Source organism: Colletotrichum siamense (genome assembly GCF_013390195.1).
Source record: "Colletotrichum siamense strain Cg363 chromosome Unknown KSG_Cg363_contig04, whole genome shotgun sequence".
Lineage (NCBI taxonomy): Eukaryota > Fungi > Ascomycota > Sordariomycetes > Glomerellales > Glomerellaceae > Colletotrichum > Colletotrichum siamense.
The window spans coordinates 4,189,500-4,211,770 of NW_023501017.1; the positions used below are offsets into that span (position 1 = coordinate 4,189,500).

The window sequence follows — 22,271 nt, forward strand, 5'->3', positions numbered from 1 at the left end:
CGGCCCCTCCGACCCTGGGTCGGTGACATCGGTAGGAGTGCAGCCAGACGGCCGACTGCTGCACCGTGTCATCACCCCAGCCAATTACAGTCTGTTCTATTTTCCCCCAACGATCCCACTTTTCCCTCACAGCACTGTCTCGCACTGCTAAAGTTCCCATTGGGATTGCTTGGCTCCCCCGATTGCCCCATTTCCCCCAGCAGCCTCAGCAGGGTACCTTGCCTTAGTATCCAGATAGGTACCTGGGGCATGTACCTCGCAAAGTACCCTCGCACCCCCTTGTCGCAGACACTGTACCTACGGGAAAGTATGTCAGCTTCGAGTGGGCACCTCCAGGATTCGGCTTCCAGCGACCGCGCCCGGTGCAGTGTTCCCTTCCCCCCTCCCCTGTGGTGCCTTCCGTTTCCCGTTCTCGACCTGCCCATGGGCTCCCACGTCCAGTCTTCGCTTTGCCGCTCCGGTGCAACAATCATTCCTGCACCTGCTTTGCTCTTCCGCCTGCTCCTTCTGTAATCCTGCAATTCCGACCACCCATTCCTTTTCCCTCCCTCACAACTGTCCAGCGACCTTTTCCTCTGCGATCCTGGGCCCATCGCAATCGAAAACGAGCGACGACGCCGACGACAACGACATCGACGACCGCACGAGAGCCTCTCGAGACGACACCCAGACGACTTTACGAAGGATAGACGCCAGCGCATGTCGGACACGACGGCACAGCAAGCGTCATCTCCCCACCCCCAGGAAACCTAAAGACGACCCAAGACTTCCCTTTCTGCACTGCGCCAGCAGCACCGCCCGAGTCTAACACCAACCAATCCTCCAACCTGTGCACTGCAGCCGGGCTACACATTCTGTGCCCAGTCCATTTCGCAGCCTGCTGCCACATCTCCCATCACGCTCGTTTTCGCCCGGTCCTCCAACATATACACCCCGCGACGAATTTCGATCCCACGACCCTCACCACACGAACAGAACCGCCCGTTAGCGGCTGGTGAACCGCAACCATGTTACGACACGGAAGCGTATTGGGGCTCTTCTTGAAGCCCCTCAGCTGGATTCCCAGCGGGCCTCAGCATGCTGCCTACGCTGCTGCCCTCGGCCTCGTCGCCATTCAGGTCGGCATTGGAATTATCATGAAGGTCGCTCAGACTGGCGGCTCATATTCCTTTTCGCCATCTGCCTCCGTCACCATTTCCGAGTTCTTCAAAATGCTTCTGTCCACAATGTTCTTTTACAACGAGTGCAAAAGACGAGCTGCCGATGGCATCCGTCCCTCGACTCGTGGTGGCGGCAGCGGCTACTCCTCCCTCGCCACCTCGGAGCTGCCTACGAACGAGAGGAGTAGTTTGGATGAGAAGCGTGAGGAGGAGGGACTGAACGGAAGTGCCAGCTCTTCGAGCAATGGCTCCGTCGTCGACAAGCACATGCCATTGCCAAAACTGGACCTGAGGACATTTTGGAGCTATGTACGGGGCGAGGTCACGAGAGACGTGCGCTACGGTTTCTGCAACTTGGCGCTGTTCTACGTCCTCATCAACAACTCGGTATGTGAGAAAACCCGCTTGCTGTTGCTCTCTGCTAATTGTGTAGATCTTCGTCAGCTACAAAATGGCCGATCCCGGTACAATTCAACTGACCAAGAGCGGTGTCACCTTCATCACCGCCCTCGTCATGATCGCGACCCTCAACACCAAAATTTCCAAGATTCAGTGGATTGCCATTGTCATGCAGGTATGATCCCTTGTCTATTCACGGTATTGACTGGACTAACATGGACCAGATTTGCGGTTTGATGGTTACCCAGTACAACCCCACGACGGGCACCACGTATCCCTTCAGCACGTATTTCATTCTGCTTTTCCAGGTCTTCCTAAGCGCGTCTTCGGGAGTTTACAACCAGGCTTTGCTCAAGACTGATGACTCGAGCTTGCACGCCGACAACATGATTCTGTACGCTGCTGGTGCTGCCTGCAACCTGCTGTGCCATCTGGTTATCAAGACTCTCAAGGCCGATGAGCCGGGTTTCTTCGAGGGCTACAACAGCTTCGGCGCCATCATGGTCATCGTCAGCAATGTGTTCATCGGCCTTGCCATTACCGCTGTGTACAAGTGTAAGTAACCTCTGGGTATCCCTTTTGAACTACCCCGCTGACTTGTCCAGACGCCGATGCCGTCATCAAGTGCTTTGCGACTGCCGTGGCTACCGGTATCCTTCTGTACGTCTCGCCGATCCTCTTCGGTACCAACCTCAGCTTCCTTGTCCTCCCCGGTACCGTCGTGGTCTTCATTGCCTCTTGGCTGTACATGGACAACCCGCCCCCGAAGGATCCCAACGCCGCTCAGTCCAATGAGCCCCAGAAGCTGTCATTCTTCGGCAAGCTCGCGGCTGTTGCGCGCAAGTACAACAAGATATTCCTGATCGTTGCGAGCTTCATCACCATTGTCATTGTGGCATTCCTCACCATGTCTGAGGCTAAAATGCCCGACTTCGCCAAGGACGGCGGATCCAAGGCGGCCCCTGCGACCGGCCCGAAGCCTGTCACTGGCAATGAGGAGAAGATCGTTTCGCCGTTCAAGAACACTATGGCGATGATCAGGTGGAACTCTGCGCGTCCCGAGCGCATTCCCATGCTGCAGAAGTACGAGCCGTTCTTCCACACGGTTCATATCTCCATGCCGAACATGTTCAAGGAGGAGGACCCCGAGTTCCATAACTTGACCCACGACCAATTCCCCGGCACATTTACCGTCTACAAGCAGGTCGCTCGCACCATGAAGTTGATTCTCGACACCCAGCCCGAGATTGACGGCCTAATGTACTACCACTTCGACGCGTGGATTGACCCTCTTGGCTGGACCGGCATGAACCCCTACAACATCCACTTCCCCGCCATCATTGATACCGCACCGCCGTCTCACGGAGGCCCTGAATACATGTGCTTGACGGAGACCAAGAACTACAACTGGTGGGGCTGGGGCCAGGACTTCCACCGCACTGCCATGGCTGCCGCTGCTGTTGTCGACAACTTCGACCTCGAGTACAAGGTCCGCCGCGATGAGTGGTGTGTTGGCTGGAGCGATATCTACTACATCCCCCGCCGCTTCTTCGCCGACTACATTTTCCTGTCCGAGGTTTTCGCCGGCTTCGGCGTCTTCCACGAGGTCGCCATTCCCACAATCATCCACATCATCGACCAGAGCCGCCGACGCAACCCCTTCCGATCTGTCATCGACCACATCAGCGACTGCTGGGGCCACTGCTGCAGCTCCAACCCCAAGGTCCGCGACGTCTTGGGCGCCCGCTGTGGTCATCGTCTCAACTACTTGGAGGACGTTCCTACAAATGCGTTCTACGAAAAGCTCGACGCTCAGGCCAGCATCCTGGGCCAGCCCCTGAATGCGACCAAGTACGCCATGACAAGTGCTGAGAGCGCGCACATGTTTGACAGCGCCGCTCTGGCGAGTATCAATAATGGCGAGGCGAAGAAGGTCGCGCCAGCCAAGGATGACGCCCTCGAGGATGACCAGCGGGCAGACCAGTTGGCCAAGGACAAGGCCGCTCAAGAGAAGGAGAAGCTCAAGAGTGAAAAGGCACCAGTCGACAACACTGGCAAGCCTGGCGACCCCAAGGCCGACCCCAGCAAGGTTAAGCCAGCAGACAAGGAGCCCCCTAAAGAGGAGCACAAGGAAAACAAGGAGCCTCCCAAAGAGGCACTAAAAGAGGCCCCCAAGGAGGCGCCAAAGGAGGCAGAGAAGAAGGACCCCAACGACGTCCTCAGGGAAGCAGACAGGGACCCAGACGTAAAGCGCAGGTTACGACGTGAAGTCATCGCTGCGGTCGCTGGGTTTGGCTACTAAGCCCTTTATTCTTGTTTCTCTGTCTGCGTCCTTTTGTTTTTCGTTTTTTTGCATGCTTTGAGATATCCCACATCGGAGAGGGACCCGGACGGTCGAACACGAGCAACGACACAGAGTGGTGTGTGGTCTAGTAGATATTGGCTCTGTCGCATGGAGAGAGAGAGAGAGAGAAAGAGAAAAGGAAACGTGTGTGAAGTTAACAAACTGAACGTATGTGTGTGGTGAGAGTGTGTGCTTTGTGTGTGTTGTCGCAGGATATGGTACGATATAGACCTTTTTCTTTTTCTCTGTTCACTTTCTTAAGCACAAAGGTAGGCGTGGGCGGTCAACGGCGTCAGAGATGGTATCACAAATAGCCCCCTCCACTTTAGTAGTATGGGCGAAGCAAGCAAGTAAAGCAAGCAGCAGTTTTTGTCAACACAGTTCCTTGAGGCGAGCTGGACTGGCAGAAAAGTTATAAAAGAGTGTAATAAAATTCGATTTCATTTCTTCAAATGTCTTGCTGTCTTGCAGGAGGTGACAGTGCCTTGGGGTAACTCTTTGGCTTCACTGGAAATTGAATGTTGGTTTGATGTTATGCAATGCTCAGTTCCAGATCGCCAGTCCTCTTACACTGGAGCTTTGAACTTGTTGCGCTATCTTGGATGTGTATGCTTGTCTTGCCCTGTCTTGCCCCTCGCCCTCCCACCTTGATGCGTCCTTTCTCGCAGCTACCGTTTTGTTTTTGTTTACTTCGGATGGAAAATGTTACAATCACATGTATGTGTGTGGTGGGGGGGCAGTTGGGGTTGAAACATTCCCTGGGATGATGGAGTTTGGGGATGGTTTGCAGACGTCATTGGTCTCCAACAACAACCACATCTGGTTCCGTTTACTGTGTGTATCTAGTTTTGGTTGTGGTATTGTCACTGTTTGTGTGGTTTGTACACACGGTGGGTGGCTTTTGGTGGATGATGGGTTATGTTTCGAGATGTTGTTGAGCTTGTCTTGATTTGTATGTTGCGTCGATGGCATGGGGTTCATCGGAGTTGTGATGGCTTATACGCCTCTGACGAAAAAGTTATTGGCATAGCACAGAAGACCCAGATTACCAATTTACACGAGACAGAAGTGACGATACGCAAAGTCATGATATTCAAAAGATGCAGCTACCCATAATTACAACTCCTCAGTCACCCACTTGTCCTGCGCGGAAGCCTTCTCCTCGTACGAGCCCCACGAGCTCTTGAGCGCCGTCGCCTTGAAGTCGAACGTGATGCCATTTGAGTTGGAGCCGCCCCGCGTGATGATGATGCTGTCGAGCGGGTTCTCGGTGAAGTAGAGCATGGTGCCGGCCTCGACGCCGCCGTTGACGTAGACCTCAAGGATGGAGCGGTCGATGACGCCGTGCAGGTGGAACTCGACGTTGGAGCTGGACCCCTCCTCGGAGGCGGCCTCCAGCGCCTGGACGTCCGAGATGCCGAAGGAGCCCGACCGATCCCAGGCGTTGCTGGCGCGGGCGATGTTGAGGCTCGCCACGGGGGCGGCGCTGTTGGCGCTGCCGGTGAACTGGAAGCCGAGCGAGACCTTCTCGGAGCCGTTGGACTGGGAGCCCTGGAAGGAGAGCTCCGCGGAGGCGGTAGAGCCCTCTTGGAGGAGGGACTTGGCCATGCGCACGGTCAGCGTCCACTCGACGGCCGGGTTGAACTCGCGGATGACGGAGCTGGTGCCCTCGATGCCGGCGACGTCCTTCTCGTCGATGATGGGGTTCCAGCCGGCGGTGGTGCTGGCGAGCTTGGACAGGTCACCCGCGGGGACGGAGACGAGCTTGTTGGTGGCGGCGTCGAGCCAGTGGCGGCGGACACCGCCCATGCAGTGGCGCCAGCCTTCTCCGTCTGTCGGGGTGCAGCAGCCGTATGAAGTAGCATCTACGGCCCACGTGACGGAGTACGCATCACGGCCTGCGTCGTTGTCGTCCTGGAGGTGGAAGAAGGCGGTGGCGTAGTTGTCCGGGCCGAAGTCGAAGTCGTGGATCGCGAAGCTGTCTTGTCTTGCCTGAACGCCTCTCCGTGAGACGGGCCCGTCGGGCGTATAGGTGGTGCCGTCCCAGGAGCCGGTGAGGTACGACACCTCGGCGCCACCGGTCGGCGAGCCGCCGCCCAAACTCAGAGTCAAAACCCACTTGGAGCCGACAATCTTACCGCTTTTATCCTTGGTGGGAATCTGAAGAATCTGAGGGCACTCGATGAGACCAATGTTGCGCCCGGGGTTCCAGATGGACACCTGCGTCCAGTGGACGAGGTCCGACGAGGTGTAGAAAGCCACCTGGTTCTCCATCGACAGGACCATGACCCAGGTGTTTGACTCATGGTGAAAGGACGGCTTCGGGTCGCGGAAGCCGTGGCGGTTCAGTGAGATGATGGGGTTGCCCTCATACTGAATAAAGGTCTCGCCGCCGTCGTACGACCAGGCAAGATGCTGGGACTCTTGGTCGGGCTCCCACGACGTATAGTAGGCGACAATGTTGTCCTTGCCGCTGGTCTGATTGGAAGGGAACAGGCCGGAGATGTTCTCCTTATCAACGACGACACTGCCCGACCAGATTGAACCATCGCGCGCCGTGGCGGGGATGGCAACGGGGTGGTCGACCCAGTTGTAAAATTCGGTGGCCGTTGTATGACCCCAATTCTTGACGCCGGACCCCGGCACATTGTCGGCATCTGCGAACGGTTAGCAGCTGATTCTTCACGACGTCTGAAAAAAACTAGAGCCTCATCCACCAACGGTGTTGAAGACAAGAAAACGGGGGGCGGGTGCGGAGGAGGAATGCACTGTCTCATTGCGCCCGAAATGCGGGGTGACGCTGCAACGCTCATCATCGCGCATGTGATGTTTCCGTCTTTGGCATGAAGCGCAACCCTCACGGCAAACGGGACACTAGCACGTGTGCAGAATGCAGATCCAATGAGGCGGGCGGAAACACGCCGTCGACATTGGTTGGGCAGACGCAGCTTCGTGTCTGCGACGTTTGTTCCACAACTCAAAACAGACGAAGAAACAGCAGCAGTTAAACGGGTTTATTGAGGTGTGATGTGAAGAGGACCAGGATGAAACCGAGTGAGAGGGGCGGGCGAGGGGGCAGGCTTACATTGGTAGTACATGTGCCAGACGCCGTCTGAATCAACAAAGAGGCCGTTTGGGTCGTTGAGCCAGTTGGCGGGTGGTGAGAAGTGAATCTGGGGTCGCCATTTGGCGGATCGGTCGGCGGCGGCCATTCTCGCGGGGTGGGCGGAGGAGGCTGCGGCGGAGCGTCTGAGTTCCTGGGAGACGGGGGGATGTCTTGACGATGCTGGCGGGGCGTCAGGGAAGAGACCCGGAAGAGCGAGAGCGTGTGTCGTGGGCGGTGATGAGAGCAATGTCGCCAGGAGCGATGAAAAGAAGAGGTTCTGCCGCATGGCTTTGGTAGGCGAGTCCGGCTCCCCGTTCCTTAATAGAGAACCAGTGTCAAACTCTCTGGGCGAAACGGTGCGGGTAGGGGGGTTGGATGTCCCTGATCGACAGACTTCGGATGGATTGAGTAGCGGAACGTGTCAGCGAAAAGGCAGAGTGACTTTAGGACGAAGCTTGTAAGAGTGAGGCGCAGCCGTATGTATTTCAGCTGGGGCGCCGGGCAGTTGTGAGTTGTGAGAAGCTGAAAGGATGCTTTGTATTGTTGTGGACGTCTAACAAGTAGAGGCAGAGAGATAGATGTATGTAGAGGCAGATGGACAGAGTGATGTTGAGAGTGATGGGATGGATCGTGGGCGTCGTCAAGAGAAGACGGGAGCTATTTATCAAAAGCGCCAGACTCAAGGCCGTCCACCTCGGGAGGGACCCTTTTTTTTCTTTTCTTTTTTTTCTTCTTGTCCTTTCTTTCAATCAAAACATGCAGCTGCCAGTGCCTTAGCAAGCAGAAACAGCAACGGCGGCCAAGTGTTGTAGCCGTAGCCGTACCTACCTAGTGGCATTGCCTTAGCTTGGCCGTCCCCGTCCGCCGCTGCCTCAAGTGCAGCAGTAGTCGCACTGGAGAAGCTCTTGCCTGGCACCGCGGCACGCCAAGAGCAGAATGGAGGAAAGGGTGGGCATCACACACCAAAGACAGGTCTCATGACTCTGCGGGCATCTGGCAGGTGGCTGGCTCTCGTGGCCCCTTCCAGTGTCTCTCTGAGGTGCTGCTTACCACCCCGCTAACCTTCTCCAACTCCTCCATGTCTCTACCCCAATTGCCCAAAAGCGATACTTACCAGAAGAAAACCGCCAACAACGGGCAAAGAGAAGAACGCCATCCTTACAGACGGTGAACACACCCCGCAATGGCAAGGCCCGTTCTCGGTGCTGCCCCCCCTCCCCCCTCCCCCCTCACCCGTCCCCCGGATCTTCATTGGTCGCATGGCCAGGATTTCCGTCGCCAGCGCTGCTTAGTGCCTGGGCGCTGCCGGGGGACTCAGCGGCCTCTGCTGCAGCGGGACACCATGATGGAACCATGTTTCTGGGGAAGACATGCGGGGTTGGAGGGCAGCACTCGGACTGGATGGAACATGACAAGAGATAAACAATGGCCATGTGAGCGACCGACTTTGTTGTTGATGAAGCCTTTGATGATATGTTGGCCTCGAGAGGGCTCCGAAGGTCCTAAGGAATGGGAGTGAGACACAGACAATGACGAACAAAGAAGCCGAGGTGTTCGTCTTCTTCACTAACAGGGAGAGAGGAAAAGCGGGGTCAAGTTCTAATCCCCTAGCGGTGCCCCTCACTAATTAGCAGGAAACAAAGACCCTTCAACAATGCTGCGTAACACTTGAGATGCCCTCTTCCCCCGCCTGCTCGACTGGACAGTCGTTCTCGCGGAAGCCAAGACGGACCGGGAGGGAACATACTGGGAGAGAAATGGCGGTGTCGTCTCGGCTTCTACGCTCTCCGAGCAGAGTTGGATTGCGGTGTTTGCTTCCTCTGCAACTCTGCCAATGCCATCGAGCGGTCAGATGGTGATGCCGTCATTGACGTGCTTCGGATACGTATCATCCAACATCCAATGCAAGTGATCCAATGCATGCTTCGATCAAATTTTCTAGATCACCTGGAAGGGTCAAAAATTAAAAACTGTAACGGCGCGCGAGATCTGAGCGAGACACGGATCGGCGCCGAGTCAAGACATGGCGGCCACGCGACTCCCGGGCCCTACCGCCCTCGTCCCTTTGAACATCACCCGAGTCATGATGCCAAGGTCACCCGTCGGCCGGCACTTGCCTGACGTTACTTCATATATGCATCGCGAGTCTTTTCTCGGGGCTCACGAGATGGCGATGATCTTTTGTCCGTCTCCTTTTTCATGTTCGTTGGTGATGATGACGGCGAAGATGCACCGCGAACCCTGGTGAGATGCGGACTTCTGTAAGGGCCACGAGACGATGACACCTTTGAGGTCGGAGGACGATGCAACGTCCACTAGACTAGCACCGGTCGATGGCCTCATATCGGACCAACGTCGGCATCCAACGCTGTTGCTAGAGGCACCGATGAGATTTCCGGGACTAAAAGACGCGGTTTCCCTCGGTCTGGCCTCTGTACTGGCCGTCGCCGTGGACGTCGTGCATGCCAAGGTCTCTCTCTCCACGGGCGTCGTTGCCATGATGCAATCAACATCTTGCCCAACCTGACGTGCCGCTCACGTCGTTGGCTGCTTCTGGAGATTGCAAGTGTCCAACGAGATTTTGGGTCTCTGTGGACGTTCAGACGACTTCCTCCCCCGTCAGACACACCGCTGCCCCAAGAGTTTATGCAGTCAATGATCAGACAACACCAACATGCAGATGCAAGATGCACCCGTCGGCCGTCCGCTGCCAGGGCAACTCAGTCATACCGCGCGTCGTGTTATGCGCGAAGACCGTATTCATGCCTGCATCCCATTCGGACGACGTCCGCGTCTCTGTTCCTGCTTCTTGTAGACAGAGAGACCCGCTCGCGGCCCGGTCTGGTGCGTGTCTTGATGCCTATCCTATCCCGCCCACTTGCGGAGGGATGCCTGGCCGGGCCGGGAATATTTAGCCTCGCGACGGATCGGTTAAGATGCGCGCTATTGATGGGACTGCCGTCGAGGCGCCGCGTTGCGTGACGGAGATCTCGGGGGGTCCACTTCGGGCTGCGGCTGGGATGGACTGGACTGGACTCTTCCATGTCAGATTTTTTGCCTGCCACATTTCCCATTCCCGCGCGCTCGGCGCGATGTTGTTATGTAAGTAAAGTATTTGCTGGCGCGGGATACGATAGTGTCGTCGCGAATGGGTGTGAAGATGAGTCTGCCTCGAATTACCTCACCCGGAAGTTGTCCAGAAGCGTCCTTTATTTCCTGAATGTCCCGACGGAAACGAGGCGGAGCACCGCGCCAAGTGCGTTTACTGGGGAAGGCGATTGCCCCGAGATATCAGATGAGCTTGATTCTGCCAGGGGACGCGGCGAGCAGCCAATGGCGTCCATCATGAACGAGGCGAAGTATCGAGTGAGGATGTCGCTGAGCGGGGAGATGGCTGATGAGTGTCATGTCATCGGAACTCTTGTTTGTGGTAGATTGCGGCACCGACCAGACGGATTGCGACCGAGACTGCATCCCGTATCTCATGTCAAAGTCGATTATGGGTCTGATGTTGGTTTACGCTTCTTTGATTCCTCATTCTCTCGCCCCAGGAAGCCCCTCAGGCCGTGTTCCAGACCTTTGCGGCTCGCTGGGCCGTCCCCGTGTTGCGTTGCGGCCCCATTCCGCCGGCGGTTTGGTGGGTGATCACTGATGACATCCATGGTGATGGAGGGCTTCCGCGGCGGGCGAATGAAGAAGGCTCCCCCTGCCTCACTCGATGCCTCTGGCGGAGCGGAGCCCAACCTACCTACCTTACCTACCACCCTACCTTACCTAGGGTAAGTGACGAGTGAGAGGCGCTGGGCAGTCATGCAGGCTGCCCCAGTTTCCAGTCTTTGGCGATGCTTAATTGGCCCGTCTGCTGAAGTAGTCACCCACACCTGCAGCCATCGAGCCAATGGGCCAACCTTACCTTCTGTTAGTGCGGTAAGGTAGGTGGTGGTTTTGCTAGTCGCTCTGCCCTTTCCACGTTGTTTGGAGTGGTTTTGAGGCCCCCCCTCGTCTTCAAATGTTGCACCGCCCCGCCAGATCCAACGCATCGAATCTGCTGCCGCGCTCTTACTTAAGTACGCCACGGCCCGGCTCCTTGTCCGCCCTCGTTACGAATACAGACTTATTCTCCGCCGCCCACTCCTGCGCAACCCGAGATCGCCAAACCCGGTTCAACCTTACCGTACCCCGCCGCCCGCTTTTGAGCCTCACGTCCCGAGAGCTTGTTTGCTTCAAGACTTACCTCGTACCTGAACTCGGAAGGAAGATATCCTTGGCAATATATCGTCGACAGAGAGATCCTGAACACTATTCACGGATCAACACCACCCCCCGCCGCTCACATCTTGTCGGAATGGCCCGATAGCATCACCACTCCCCAACATCGCCTGCCCGTTGCAAAACACCCATACCTCTTTGGTAGCCTCCCCGGAGTATCATCACCTATTCTGAGAACCGCATGCGGGGAATTTCCCCGCCTATTCTTTGACTCGGTCAAAGCACCCTCACCCCCAGGGCTAGCTGTTGCCTCTGGACCGTCACAACCGCCTCATCTCTGGCCTTCCTAGCGGGAAGTCGCCTTGTGTATCTCGGCTCTGATCTCACCGGATCAGACTTCTTGAACCACCCCAACCAAACAAACCCCCATCTCCCACGGTGGCGTTTTACCTAGACACCAGCATACAACCCAACCTAGTTGACTCTTGTTACTGCGTGTTACTCGGAAACGACATCTGCTACTGCGAGCACTACTACGCCAACCCGACGACGACGTTCCTCAAGCTAGAATCCGTCACGGATCCCCCCATACCCCTACTATCACCCGCATCTCCCACAGCAGCCGCGCTAGGCCTCGACCTACCGCCGCTGCCCTCATCATGGAGATCACCTACGGCACCTGGTGTCATGGAGTGTCCACTCGCCACCCCCTCCTCTTCTTCGGAGTCGAGCACGAACCTGCTGAGCCCCTTGAACCCCGAAATCACCGAAAATGAGTGCGACAGGGCGAGCGACAGCGGCCTGACGACGGCGAGCAGCGGTAGCAGTGACATCAACTTCTGCAGCGCCGTGAGCCCCGTCGCCGCCGCCGCCGCTACCGCTGGCCTTGTCGAGGGCAACATTGATATTTCGCGAATGCGGTTTGAATGCCGCTGGAACAGTTGTGGAAAGGTTTTTCGACGGCCGAGTGATTTGACGTAAGTGGTTTTCTCTTACTTCAGGAACCAGTGACTAACGCGATGGACACAGCAAGCATGAGAGATACCATATCAAGGAGTACCGCTGCGACGAGGCCGGCTGCGACAAGGCCTTTGCCACGCAAAAGGACCTCAAGCGGCACAAGAAGACGCACGAGACGCTCGACGGCGACAGCGCCGGGTACCGGTGCCGCGTCCCCGGGTGCCGAAAGGCCAAGACGGGGCATGTGTACAACCGGCGCGACAACTTTGTCAGACACCTCCGGACGAAGCACGTGGGCATGGAGTTTGACGTCAGAGAGGAGGTTGAGATGATGTACTGAGTCGAGTTGAGTTGAGTGGGGTGAGGGGCTCACTGACATATCGGTCAAACAAAGGGGCCGATGATGCGTTGGAAGTTCTCCTGTGAAGGAAGTTTCTCTATTCTCTCGAATTTAGGCAACAACAGTCTTTTGCTCTTGTCGAGTCGAAATTCTATGATTTTGGTGGGCTAATGAGCTCAATGGGTTTTCTTGGACGGCCAAACGGGTTATGATAGACATGGGTTGGCAATTTTGCTGTTTTTGTTCCTTCTCGAGATACCTGTTTATGTCTTCATGATTCTTGGACGGGCTTATGAGCTAGCCGTGGATGGTTTCACGGCCGAGGTTATGGCAGGGAGAGTAATACCAGTATAGAAAAGGTCTTGGCCCAACTGAGACTTGATCGATGGCTTGAAATCTTTCATCTGATGTGCCATGACGAACGCTTCCTAGGAAGGCAGGCTGGTGATGTTTTGTCAGCTGCCATTGCCTTGGGATTTTCCAAGATTGTCCCGCTGTCAGAGCTAGCCGTGCGTAATAAGCTCAATTGTGAGTGCCCATGCCAGTACGTAGTTAACGTTCACTGAGGCCATCATCCAGAGCGTAGCTCCTTCTGCTACGCTTCGCTGCGCGTTAGGAGCTACGCGAGGTAGTTACCATTGTGAATCGCAGCGAACTGGATCTAACGTCAGGGTATTCCGGGCGGGCAGGAGCTTCGAAGGCAAGAGCTCCGGGTGGCAGGAGGGCAGGCAGGAGGGACAGCTACGCTCCGGGAGTTTTGAACAGTGCTGCAAAAAGGATGGCAACGGCGGGAAGAAGCATCGACGATTTCATCCACATTCTTATCTTATCCGCGACACTCTCCTGACCCAAGTGCATCATCATGCAGGCGTCATATTCCAGTACGTGAGTGGACGGATTGCGAGGGGTATGGGTGCATGCAGCTGCGGGCATGGCCACTGGAGGCCATGTCATTACTGCCTGCAGCCTGATCTGACTCAAACAACAAGTCTTCTCGTTTGAAACCCTGCGTAAGCTTCGAGACGGCTACCCGACGACACTTGGACACGTTTTCTCCAAAGTCATGGAAGCCCTCGCAGCGGTGTCATTGGCGGGAAATGTGGCCCAGTTCCTCGAATTCGGGCTGAAGGCGGTGGCCACGACACACGAGCTGCTTAGAAATCCGGACGGCACGCTGCAAGAGAACATTGACCTGCAAAACATTGCCCAGAGCACCAAAAGTGGATTCGCTGACAAGCTTAGAGAGCTTCAACTTGGCGCGATTGCGGCGGAAGTGGTATGTTCGTTGGACAAGGTCGAGGAGGACAAGAAAGGCAGGGATGAGTTCCTCTCCAGTCTGGAGTTGCCTCTACCCGCTTCCCGCGCTGCAGAGAATGCTGTAATGCAGGATCTCGTTTCGAGATGCTCACACGTGGCTGGACAGATTCTGGGAATCTTAGACGGTCTCAAGGCCTCGACAACACGCAGGGAAGGATTACACCTGAAGATCACCATTGTGTCCAAGACGTTGTGGAAAAGGTCTGAGTTGAAGGAGCTTCACGAACGATTGAACGCTCTTCGGAGCCAGGTTTCCGCTCACCTTGTAGTTCTGCTGTTGTAAGTCATTTCAAGCTTCCATCATTGTGTCAGGCTACCTAGTAGACCGAGCGACTATCAGAGCCCATCATTGACAGAGGCACAGGCAACAGCAACAATTCATGGCTCAGGACCTGCGCGCCACATCGACGCAAAATGCGAGGTTACGCACGGAAATGGGCGGCAAGCTTGAGCAAGTCATCAGCCATATCCGAACAATCTCAAATCAACGGCTTAATATCGAAGATTATGTACCAAGATCCAGGAACGCCAAGAATCCCAAAGACTCCAAGCAGACTTCCGGGGACCCAAATAAACCCAGGGCATCCAGCAATTCCAACGATGGCGACGAGACAGTGGAGGGATATCCGCCGAAATCCACACTTGACGATGTCTTCCATTACCTAAATCAAACACTGACGTCTGAGAAAAGGAAAGCCATCCTGGGCACCCTGTACTTCAACCAACTCGAGGAAAGGGAAGTTACCCTGCCCGAAACACACAGACGGACCTTTGAGTGGATTTTTGAAGGAAGTCCTACCGCCAGCGGTACCGGTAAAGCAAGTGACACCTTCACCAGGTGGCTTCAGCACCATGCCGGTATATTTTGGGTGACGGGCAAGGCGGGTTCGGGCAAGTCCACCCTGATGAAGTTCCTGACGCATCACGACGAGACCAAACGCCTGTTGGGAGTATGGGCTGACAAATCCGACCTGGTCATCGCTCAACATTACTTCTGGAGCCCCGGAACCACCATCCAGAAGTCTCAAGAAGGTCTGCTGAGGGCCCTTTTGCTCCAGATTTTCAAGCAGCGCACGAATCTGATGCGTATCGCCTGCCCTGACCGCTGGAATTTTCGCTATGCCGACTCATTCCACCCGTGGAGCCGGACTCAGCTAATGGCAGCGTTTGAGAAGCTGGGAAAGCATCCCGAGGGGAAGTGGAGAATATGTCTCTTCATCGACGGCCTTGACGAGTACAGCGGTGACCATACGGATCTGGTCACGCTTATTCTGAGGATGGGGGAGCTGCCCAATATCAAGATCTGTGTTTCCAGTCGACCCTGGATCGAGTTTTCCGACGCCTTTGAGAATACGGAGTGGAAACTCCACCTACACGATCTCTCGCAGGCTGATATCCACACTTTCATTAGAGACGAACTGCAAGGGAACGGAAGGTTCAGAAGGCTGCGGTCGCTTAACGAGGGCGATGCCGAGTCACTTGCATTGGAAATCGTCGCTCGAGCACAAGGCGTTTTCCTTTGGGTGTTCCTCGTCGTGCGCTCCCTCCTCGAAGGACTGAGAAACGAAGACGACATTCACGACCTCCGGATGAGGCTGCGTGCGCTGCCTACCGGTCTGAAGGACATGTTCAAAAGAATGCTCGACACCATCGACGAATTCTATCGCAAGCGAACCTCACGCCTGTTCCTCACCATGACGCACGCCGAAACTTCGTTCCCAGTCTTGGCCTTCTATTTTATGGAATTCGAAGACAAGACTCTACCAAAAGAACCTCTACCATTCTTGAGGCACTGGCCAAATGTCGATATGGGCAACGAATGGGCGCGAGCGCTCGATCGGAAAAAGCGGCAGCTCGTAGGACAGTGCAAGGACTTGATCTTCATCTCTCCAATTCCGGACGCACCCGATCTTTTCAACGAGCGGGTCGGATTCTTGCACAGAACAGTTGTGGACTACATCAAGTCAAAAGACGTCAGGGCGCGTTTGCAGCACACCGCAGAGGACTTCAACCCCGACAGGATCCTTCTTGGTGCCCACGTGGGTCAACTGAGATCACTGATACACCAGCATCGCAACAACTACATCCGCCCGCACTTGGCTCAGTGGATGTTGGGGGCTCTATACTACGCCCGAAGAATCGAAATTTTGACCGGAATCCCGGAGGTGGAAGCACTTGACGATCTCGAGGCTATTGTCATGAGTGCATTTGGGAAATGGGGGTTCAGCCACGCTATGGCTACATTGCTCCCGGGCAACGACGACTGGAACGAAGATGCCCCAGAGTCGTCCTTCCCGGAGCTCGTCTGTCGGGATGACGTAGCTTTGTACGTGGTCAGCAAAGTACCAGACTTGAACATCGAGAGACTCGACGACCTGGCGCCAAAGTGGAAGGCCCGTATTAGTATCAACCGGGGCTCGGGCTTTGAGTTACGTCAATTAGCATCGGAAGACGATGAAGACGAATGGAGGCTTCGGAAAGAAGTGCGGGCTTCGTCGCAGACCAAGCCGGCCGAGGTGGACTTGCCAACGGCAACTACTCTAGAGGTGGCACGACTGCCCAAAATCTCGATTGTTGTTGCCAAGGAGCGTTTCGAAGTTGCGGAGAACGGTAAGAGGAAGCGTGGGAGATTCGCTTCAAAGTTGAAGGGCATTTTTAGGAAACGTTGAGATCTATCAACTTGATGAGAACATGATGAGATGATTATGATACGGAGCATTGTTGGCGTCTAACGACGTCGGGTATACTGGCTGTTATTCACCCTTTCTAGGCGTACTTAATCATTGAAGTCAGGACACACGGCATGTAGACACAAGGAGCGCAGCATTTTACAAGCTTTCCGGGCATCGATGAACAATGACAGCAGACCACACATCTTGCGATCGAGCATCTCCAGTCGGCGGTGGCAACGTGCCGCCGAGCGTACGCAACGTCCTGCATTGTCAAACACCGAGGGTAGCAGCAAGCCATCACGGAATCGAGCCGACAGGTTGAGTCGTGAAATCAGTGTGGCATACAACACAGTCCGTCCCCAACACGGGAGAACCGGACCAACACCTCGTATGTGTCTGCCAAACCAATCGGGGTTTGGCAGTTGAGGTTTCATTGAAGATGAACACGCGTTTGCAACCATCAGCAGAAACGTTGTTATGCTCCGACGAACGCCGCCCCAATCGTAAGGGTTTTCGTTTTCTTGGACCCAAAGGCATCGACTCTTGCCTGCACTCCGCGGGGCAGCACACGATTGAAAGCCGGCAACTATTCGCGAGCCGTTGCGACGGTGTTGGTGGACGGTGGGATTTCGTTTCGACAACCCCAAGGTTCGGGAAATTAATCATTGCGTGATCGGCGTTTACCCCAGCCAAATGGGGGCGCCACTGCACCAACCACTGCACCTCAGCGTCACTGACAGTCCGCATCAATGGACATTCAGTGACGGCGACATTCAAGAGATGCTCTGAATCACTCACCGCACACCGAACCTGATTTCCGCCTCGGTGAAGGCGCAAACTCGCCCCCGTTTCAGGTCCAAAAGCAGAAAATCAAAGCACACCCGCAAAAGCCCCTTTCCCTCCCCACGATTTGCACCACTCCATTAAAGAACCCAAGACGGCCCATCCCGTATTCCCCTGGCAGTAGACAGATTTGGCCGCCCCCAACCAGAGGAAAAAAACAAAACAAAACAAACACCCAGCAGTGAAGAAAACGTGTCACCCCTAATCAGTGAATCACCAGGGTTTGACCCCCCAGTTCCCTCTTTTTACCTTTTTATCTCGCCCCTCTTCCGCTGTCAGAGTCGCATATCAAGGAGAGCCCACCTCCAACGCCCCTGTGTCCTGCGTCGTTGGGTAGCATTGACTTAATCTCGCCATGCTCCACCCAAGACCACTCGGCCTCATCAAAATCAGACGCACCACGCCCGAGCGAATGTGACTGTAAACAAAAAAACTTCCGAGGAAGAAGAAGAAGAAGAAAAAGAAAGGGCGGAAATTTTTAAGCATAATACCCTGAATTTCGGCAAGTGAGATGGCGAAGAAGAACACCGACAGCGCGGAGCTGGCGCGGAGGCTTAACGGGCAGGTCATGGTCATACCGGACCTGGGAAGGTTGATGGGCCACTGGCCCTGCGGGAGGAACGCGCACGCCTCGGACATCGAGGGGCAGGTCGGCGAGTTGCTAGATCGGTGAGGGTTCTTGTGGTGTTTTGAGGAACTGGCAGCGTGGGACTAATGAGATGCAGGACGGCCTCGCCTAGGGATAAGGAGAATGTCGAGGAGGCGAACCCGGCTTTGCTTGCGGCGTGGTAAGTTGTGACGTTCCGACTAATACCTTTGGCAGCGCTTGCTGACTGCGAACAGTCTGTGGCCCAATGTGTCGCTGGAGCATCTGAGGACGTTGACGCAGATGGTCCTCTGGCAGGGACGGCTCGATGACTACATCGAGGCGTTGGAGTACGAGAGCTCGGAGCGGGCGAGGGAGTTCAGGGCCAAGACCAAAGAGTACGTCGCGCAGTATCTCCAGCTTTCGGATCTGCCGCGGGAGCCGCCTGCGACGAGTGCCATTTCGGACTTCCAGCAGGTAGCGCAGGTGATTTGCCGGTACTATGACCAGGGTGAGTGATATGTCGTCTATGTGCCCGGGGGACCGGGAGCGGGAGCTGAGGAGGCTGACGATTCAGCAGACCAGCGGAGGGCTCTGAGGGTCAGCCTGTTCGAGTACATTGACTCAACGGTGTCGGAGATGCGGTACATCCAGAGCGGGGAGGTACCGACGGACCGGTACTACGAGGATCTGCGGAAGAGGACGGCAGGTGCTGGGCCACTTTGTGCCTTGGCCGAGTGAGTTGCCAGAGCTGCCAGAGTTGCGTATTGAGACGGGCTTTGCTGATTGGTGCAGGTTTGTTGCGGGAGTGCAGTTGTCTGGGTTGGTCACTGGCTCGATCCCATACAAGCTCATGCTTGAGGCGGTCAGTGTCATTATTGGGCTGTGAGTGATGGCGAACCCAGGTCGAAGGTATTCAGAGGCTGACAGACCCCAAGGACGAACGACTTGCTCTCATTGAGCAAGGAGCTGGTAGGTGATGGCAGCAGTCTAGTGGGCTGCTTGTTTGCTGACTTTGGCGCAGAGAAAGGGTCAAATCTTCAACGTGGTGCCGGTGCTCCTGTGGAACGGCGAACGCGGCGAGCTGGCGGAGGTCGTCGAGCACGTCGTCGGAGAAATCGAAAAGGCCGTCAAGAGCTTCGACGTGTGCGAGTCGAGGCTCATCCGCCAGTACCGGGGTGAAGCGGACCACATCCGGCTGGTGGCGGAGGCTCTGAAGACCGTTTGCACTGGCAACTTGGCCTGGAGGTAAGTACAGCTTCATTCATCTCGTTGGAAATATCGCTAAGCTCCCGGATAGTCTGGAATCGAAGAGGTACAAAGTGGGCGAGCCGGGCGAGGACGGCAGTTTGGAGCAGGTGTTGAGAGCTCCCTGAGGACGACAAACGACAGTTTGGAGCAGGTGTTGAGAGCTCCTTGAGGACGACAAACGACAGGTGAACAGCAGATGGGCAGCAGATGTTGGATGGTAATGAGCCCCCGGTGATCGTAGAGAAAAAAAGAAGGCCGCGAGGGCCAGAGTAGAATACCCTAATGATGAAATGATACCCAAGCCCCGATAGTCGATGCAGGTGTTCGAAAGCGGCAATGAGCTGAGGTCGGTGTCGATGCGGCCACCGGCGCGCGAGAACCTTGACAGATGCTTGGAAGTGGAAAATTGGGAGAAAAAAGAAAGGTGAGGCTTTTCGGGATGCTTGATATAATTTGACGGCCGCACGGGCGGTTGACCGTTTTTACGAAAAGGTTGCGAAATGGGCGTCGTTGGCCGTGTCTCACAAGGATGATTGTGAGCACTTTGGGGTGTACCGGGGGGGGGGGGGGGGGGGGGGGCTGCACGTCGCTTTGATGTCATGCTGCAATTTCCCAGCAGTGTCTCAATTGAGCCCTCGGTGCAGGTGCAGGTGCAGGTGAGGAGGCACTAAACCAAACCTGCCCCCCCTGCTTGAGGTGAGGTGCTTGTCCTTGCTGCTGAGATGCCCTGCCCCTCCCAAGCTTTACCTCAAGCTTTCAGCTCAGAGAGACAGAAGGAAAGCTCTGAGAAACATTAACTCATCCATCATCCCGCTCTTTCTCTCATCTCATCGCATCAATTGCATTTTCAACCATCACACACGTCTACATCTACACACACAAACATACACAATGGCTTTCCGCGCTGCTGCTAGAAGAGTCGCCCTCGCCCGTCCCGCGGCTGCAGCCAGGGCGTTCCACTCGACGCCCCGCGCCTTCGTCAAGGTCGGCGACGCGATCCCCGACTTGCCGGTGCTGGTCGAGAACTCGCCGGGCAACAAGGTCAACCTGGCCGAGGAGTTTTCCAAGGTCAAGAACGGGCTCATCATTGGTGTTCCCGCGGCCTTCTCGCCCGCCTGCTCGGCCACTCACGTCCCGTCGTACATTAACCACCCGAAGCTGAAGGAGGCCGGCTCCGTGTTTGTTGTGTCGGTTAACGACCCCTTTGTGTAGGTTTTTTTTCGGGGTTGGGGTTTCTAATCGAGGACCGCATATTGACAGGTTTATAGGATGAAGGCGTGGGGTGAGCAGCTGGACCCCGCGGGCCAGACGGGCGTATGTTGAGTCTTTTCGGGGATTTTGTTGAGAGATCGATTGTGTGCTGAATGTGTCGCAGATCCGGTTCTTGGGTGACCCGACCGCCGAGTTCACCAAGCAGCTTGAGCTCGACTTTGACAGCGTCGCCATCTTTGGCGACACCCGCGGCAAGAGATACACTCTTGTCGTCGAGGACGGCAAGGTCAAGGAGGCTCACGTCGAGCCCGACAACATTGGAACCAAGGGTAAGTAGACGGCTGCGTTGTTTGATCCAACCATGGTGACTGACAGCTTGGACAGTTTCTCTGGCCGATACGGTCCTTGCTTAAGCTCGAAAATTGTCTCTGGGCAGAGAGGAGGTCAGATGGAGCTCATGTTCACCAAACTGTTGGGAAAAGAAAGATTTAGGATATCGGCGTAGACTGTGAGAAATGTGAGAGCGTTGACCTCTACCACCTGCCAATCAAACCTTGCCGCCACATCGAAATGCCACGCAGTCAGCCATGTTGCCCAATCAATAGCGAGTTGTCGTCAAATTTATGAGGCTCTGCAAGCGGTAGCAGTCTGCCGAGATGTGTATCCCTGGCCTCGTCTTCAGCACGGAGGGCAGACGGAACGGGGTGATGAGACGAAAGCCGGCTGGGAGGACCCGACTTCCATGGCCGGCGCCGGCCAAACCGGAGCCACATAGTGCCGGGCCGTTCCCGCCTGACAAATGCTTATCAGCCACCGCCACGCTTATCAAGCCAGCTTCAGGGGTTTATCGATAAGAGTGACAAGACTTGATAACGGCGGGGCCGAAGACAGTGGTGGTGCGGTGCATGGCGCTCAGGGCAAGTCAGGAGGCGCCATGCAGGCTGCAGGCGGGCAGGGAGGGCACTTGGGGGCAGTTGGCAGTACCCGAGTTGAGGCCTCAAAGTTGCATCAGAGGGGCATTGACGCTGCTTGCTCATTGACAAGGAGTCACCTGCACATTGTCGGATGCAGCCACTGGACAGACTGCTTTGCAGAGACTGGCACGAGGGCTGCTGAGACGAGACTTGACTGGCCTTTTAATAGCAGTTGATTGAATCGACGTCGAGTTGCAGGCCACAGGAGTGTCATTGTATGTAATGCCATCCAGAGCAGAGAGCCAAAGCCAACCGACCCCTCAATGCCCCTCTGTGCCGCAGACGCATCACAATGCCTGGTGCAGTTGCATCATCTTTGACAATGAGCCCCTGGGTGGCGCTTGCCTCTGGTTTCCCCAGATTCATCAAAGCTGGAAAGGGGAGGAAGGTGCCTTGAATTATTAGAACTCTAAGAGTGCCAAATGACGCTCAGTCAGTGCATCTACCATTATTGGGAGTGAAAGTGGAAAGTGGTGACCGGTTGTTGGTCGTGAACCACACTTCCTCCTCGACTCCCAACCCCAGGCAGACACTCAGTCAGCCAGCCCACTTAAAAGCCAGGCCCTGGGAGCACCACAAGTACCCCTCACTTCACACAGGCAGCAAGATACCTTGTCCATCTGTAGGTACCTCACTCCTCCTCACACTAACACACACTGGAGCCCACTCCTCCTCACCTTCCAACCAACACGTCCGTCATCCAACCCGGCTCACTGCCAACCAACAGCCGCCCACTCAGCACACAAAGCACACACAGCAGCAGGTGCACCTCGAATTCAGGCACTGACTGACAGAGAGAGAAAGAGGTTGTGGTGCATTGCACTGTAGGTACATCGAACACCTCAGACCAAGAGACTCAGACAGGGCACTGGGCCTAACACCGCCGTCCCGACTCCCT

General features: G+C 55.6%; 6 protein-coding genes across 6 annotated transcripts; 5 read left to right on the plus strand and 1 right to left on the minus strand.

Moving 5' to 3' along the window:
• Nucleotides 1–1,007: 1,007 nt before the first annotated feature.
• On the plus strand, nt 1,008–3,861 carry CSTLP2 (CMP-sialic acid transporter 2; the record flags this gene model as incomplete). The annotated part of the gene is made up of 4 exons (XM_036638869.1): nt 1,008–1,547; nt 1,594–1,734; nt 1,784–2,114; nt 2,165–3,861. The coding sequence occupies 4 exons, from the start codon at nt 1,008–1,010 to the stop codon at nt 3,859–3,861; spliced, it is 2,709 nt and encodes a 902-aa protein (XP_036495993.1).
• A 1,158-nt stretch (nt 3,862–5,019) lies between these two features.
• Nucleotides 5,020–7,295, minus strand: INV (Invertase; the record flags this gene model as incomplete). The annotated part of the gene is made up of 2 exons (XM_036638870.1): nt 5,020–6,560; nt 6,989–7,295. The coding sequence occupies 2 exons, from the start codon at nt 7,293–7,295 to the stop codon at nt 5,020–5,022; spliced, it is 1,848 nt and encodes a 615-aa protein (XP_036495992.1).
• A 4,610-nt stretch (nt 7,296–11,905) lies between these two features.
• Nucleotides 11,906–12,518, plus strand: SWI5 (Transcriptional factor SWI5; the record flags this gene model as incomplete). The annotated part of the gene is made up of 2 exons (XM_036638871.1): nt 11,906–12,195; nt 12,248–12,518. The coding sequence occupies 2 exons, from the start codon at nt 11,906–11,908 to the stop codon at nt 12,516–12,518; spliced, it is 561 nt and encodes a 186-aa protein (XP_036495995.1).
• An 862-nt stretch (nt 12,519–13,380) lies between these two features.
• CGCS363_v007023 (uncharacterized protein) lies at nt 13,381–16,504 on the plus strand (the record flags this gene model as incomplete). Its single annotated transcript, XM_036638872.1, has 3 exons — nt 13,381–13,399; nt 13,508–14,114; nt 14,200–16,504. 3 exons carry the CDS (start codon nt 13,381–13,383, stop codon nt 16,502–16,504), a joined length of 2,931 nt encoding a protein of 976 aa, XP_036495994.1.
• Nucleotides 16,505–17,861: 1,357 nt separating this feature from the next.
• CGCS363_v007024 (uncharacterized protein) lies at nt 17,862–19,312 on the plus strand (the record flags this gene model as incomplete). The annotated part of the gene is made up of 8 exons (XM_036638873.1): nt 17,862–18,019; nt 18,076–18,138; nt 18,194–18,447; nt 18,517–18,673; nt 18,732–18,821; nt 18,875–18,908; nt 18,961–19,184; nt 19,237–19,312. The coding sequence occupies 8 exons, from the start codon at nt 17,862–17,864 to the stop codon at nt 19,310–19,312; spliced, it is 1,056 nt and encodes a 351-aa protein (XP_036495989.1).
• Nucleotides 19,313–20,078: 766 nt separating this feature from the next.
• CGCS363_v007025 (Peroxiredoxin-5) lies at nt 20,079–20,812 on the plus strand (the record flags this gene model as incomplete). The annotated part of the gene is made up of 4 exons (XM_036638874.1): nt 20,079–20,395; nt 20,456–20,501; nt 20,563–20,728; nt 20,784–20,812. 4 exons carry the CDS (start codon nt 20,079–20,081, stop codon nt 20,810–20,812), a joined length of 558 nt encoding a protein of 185 aa, XP_036495988.1.
• Between the last annotated feature and the right edge of the window lie 1,459 nt (nt 20,813–22,271).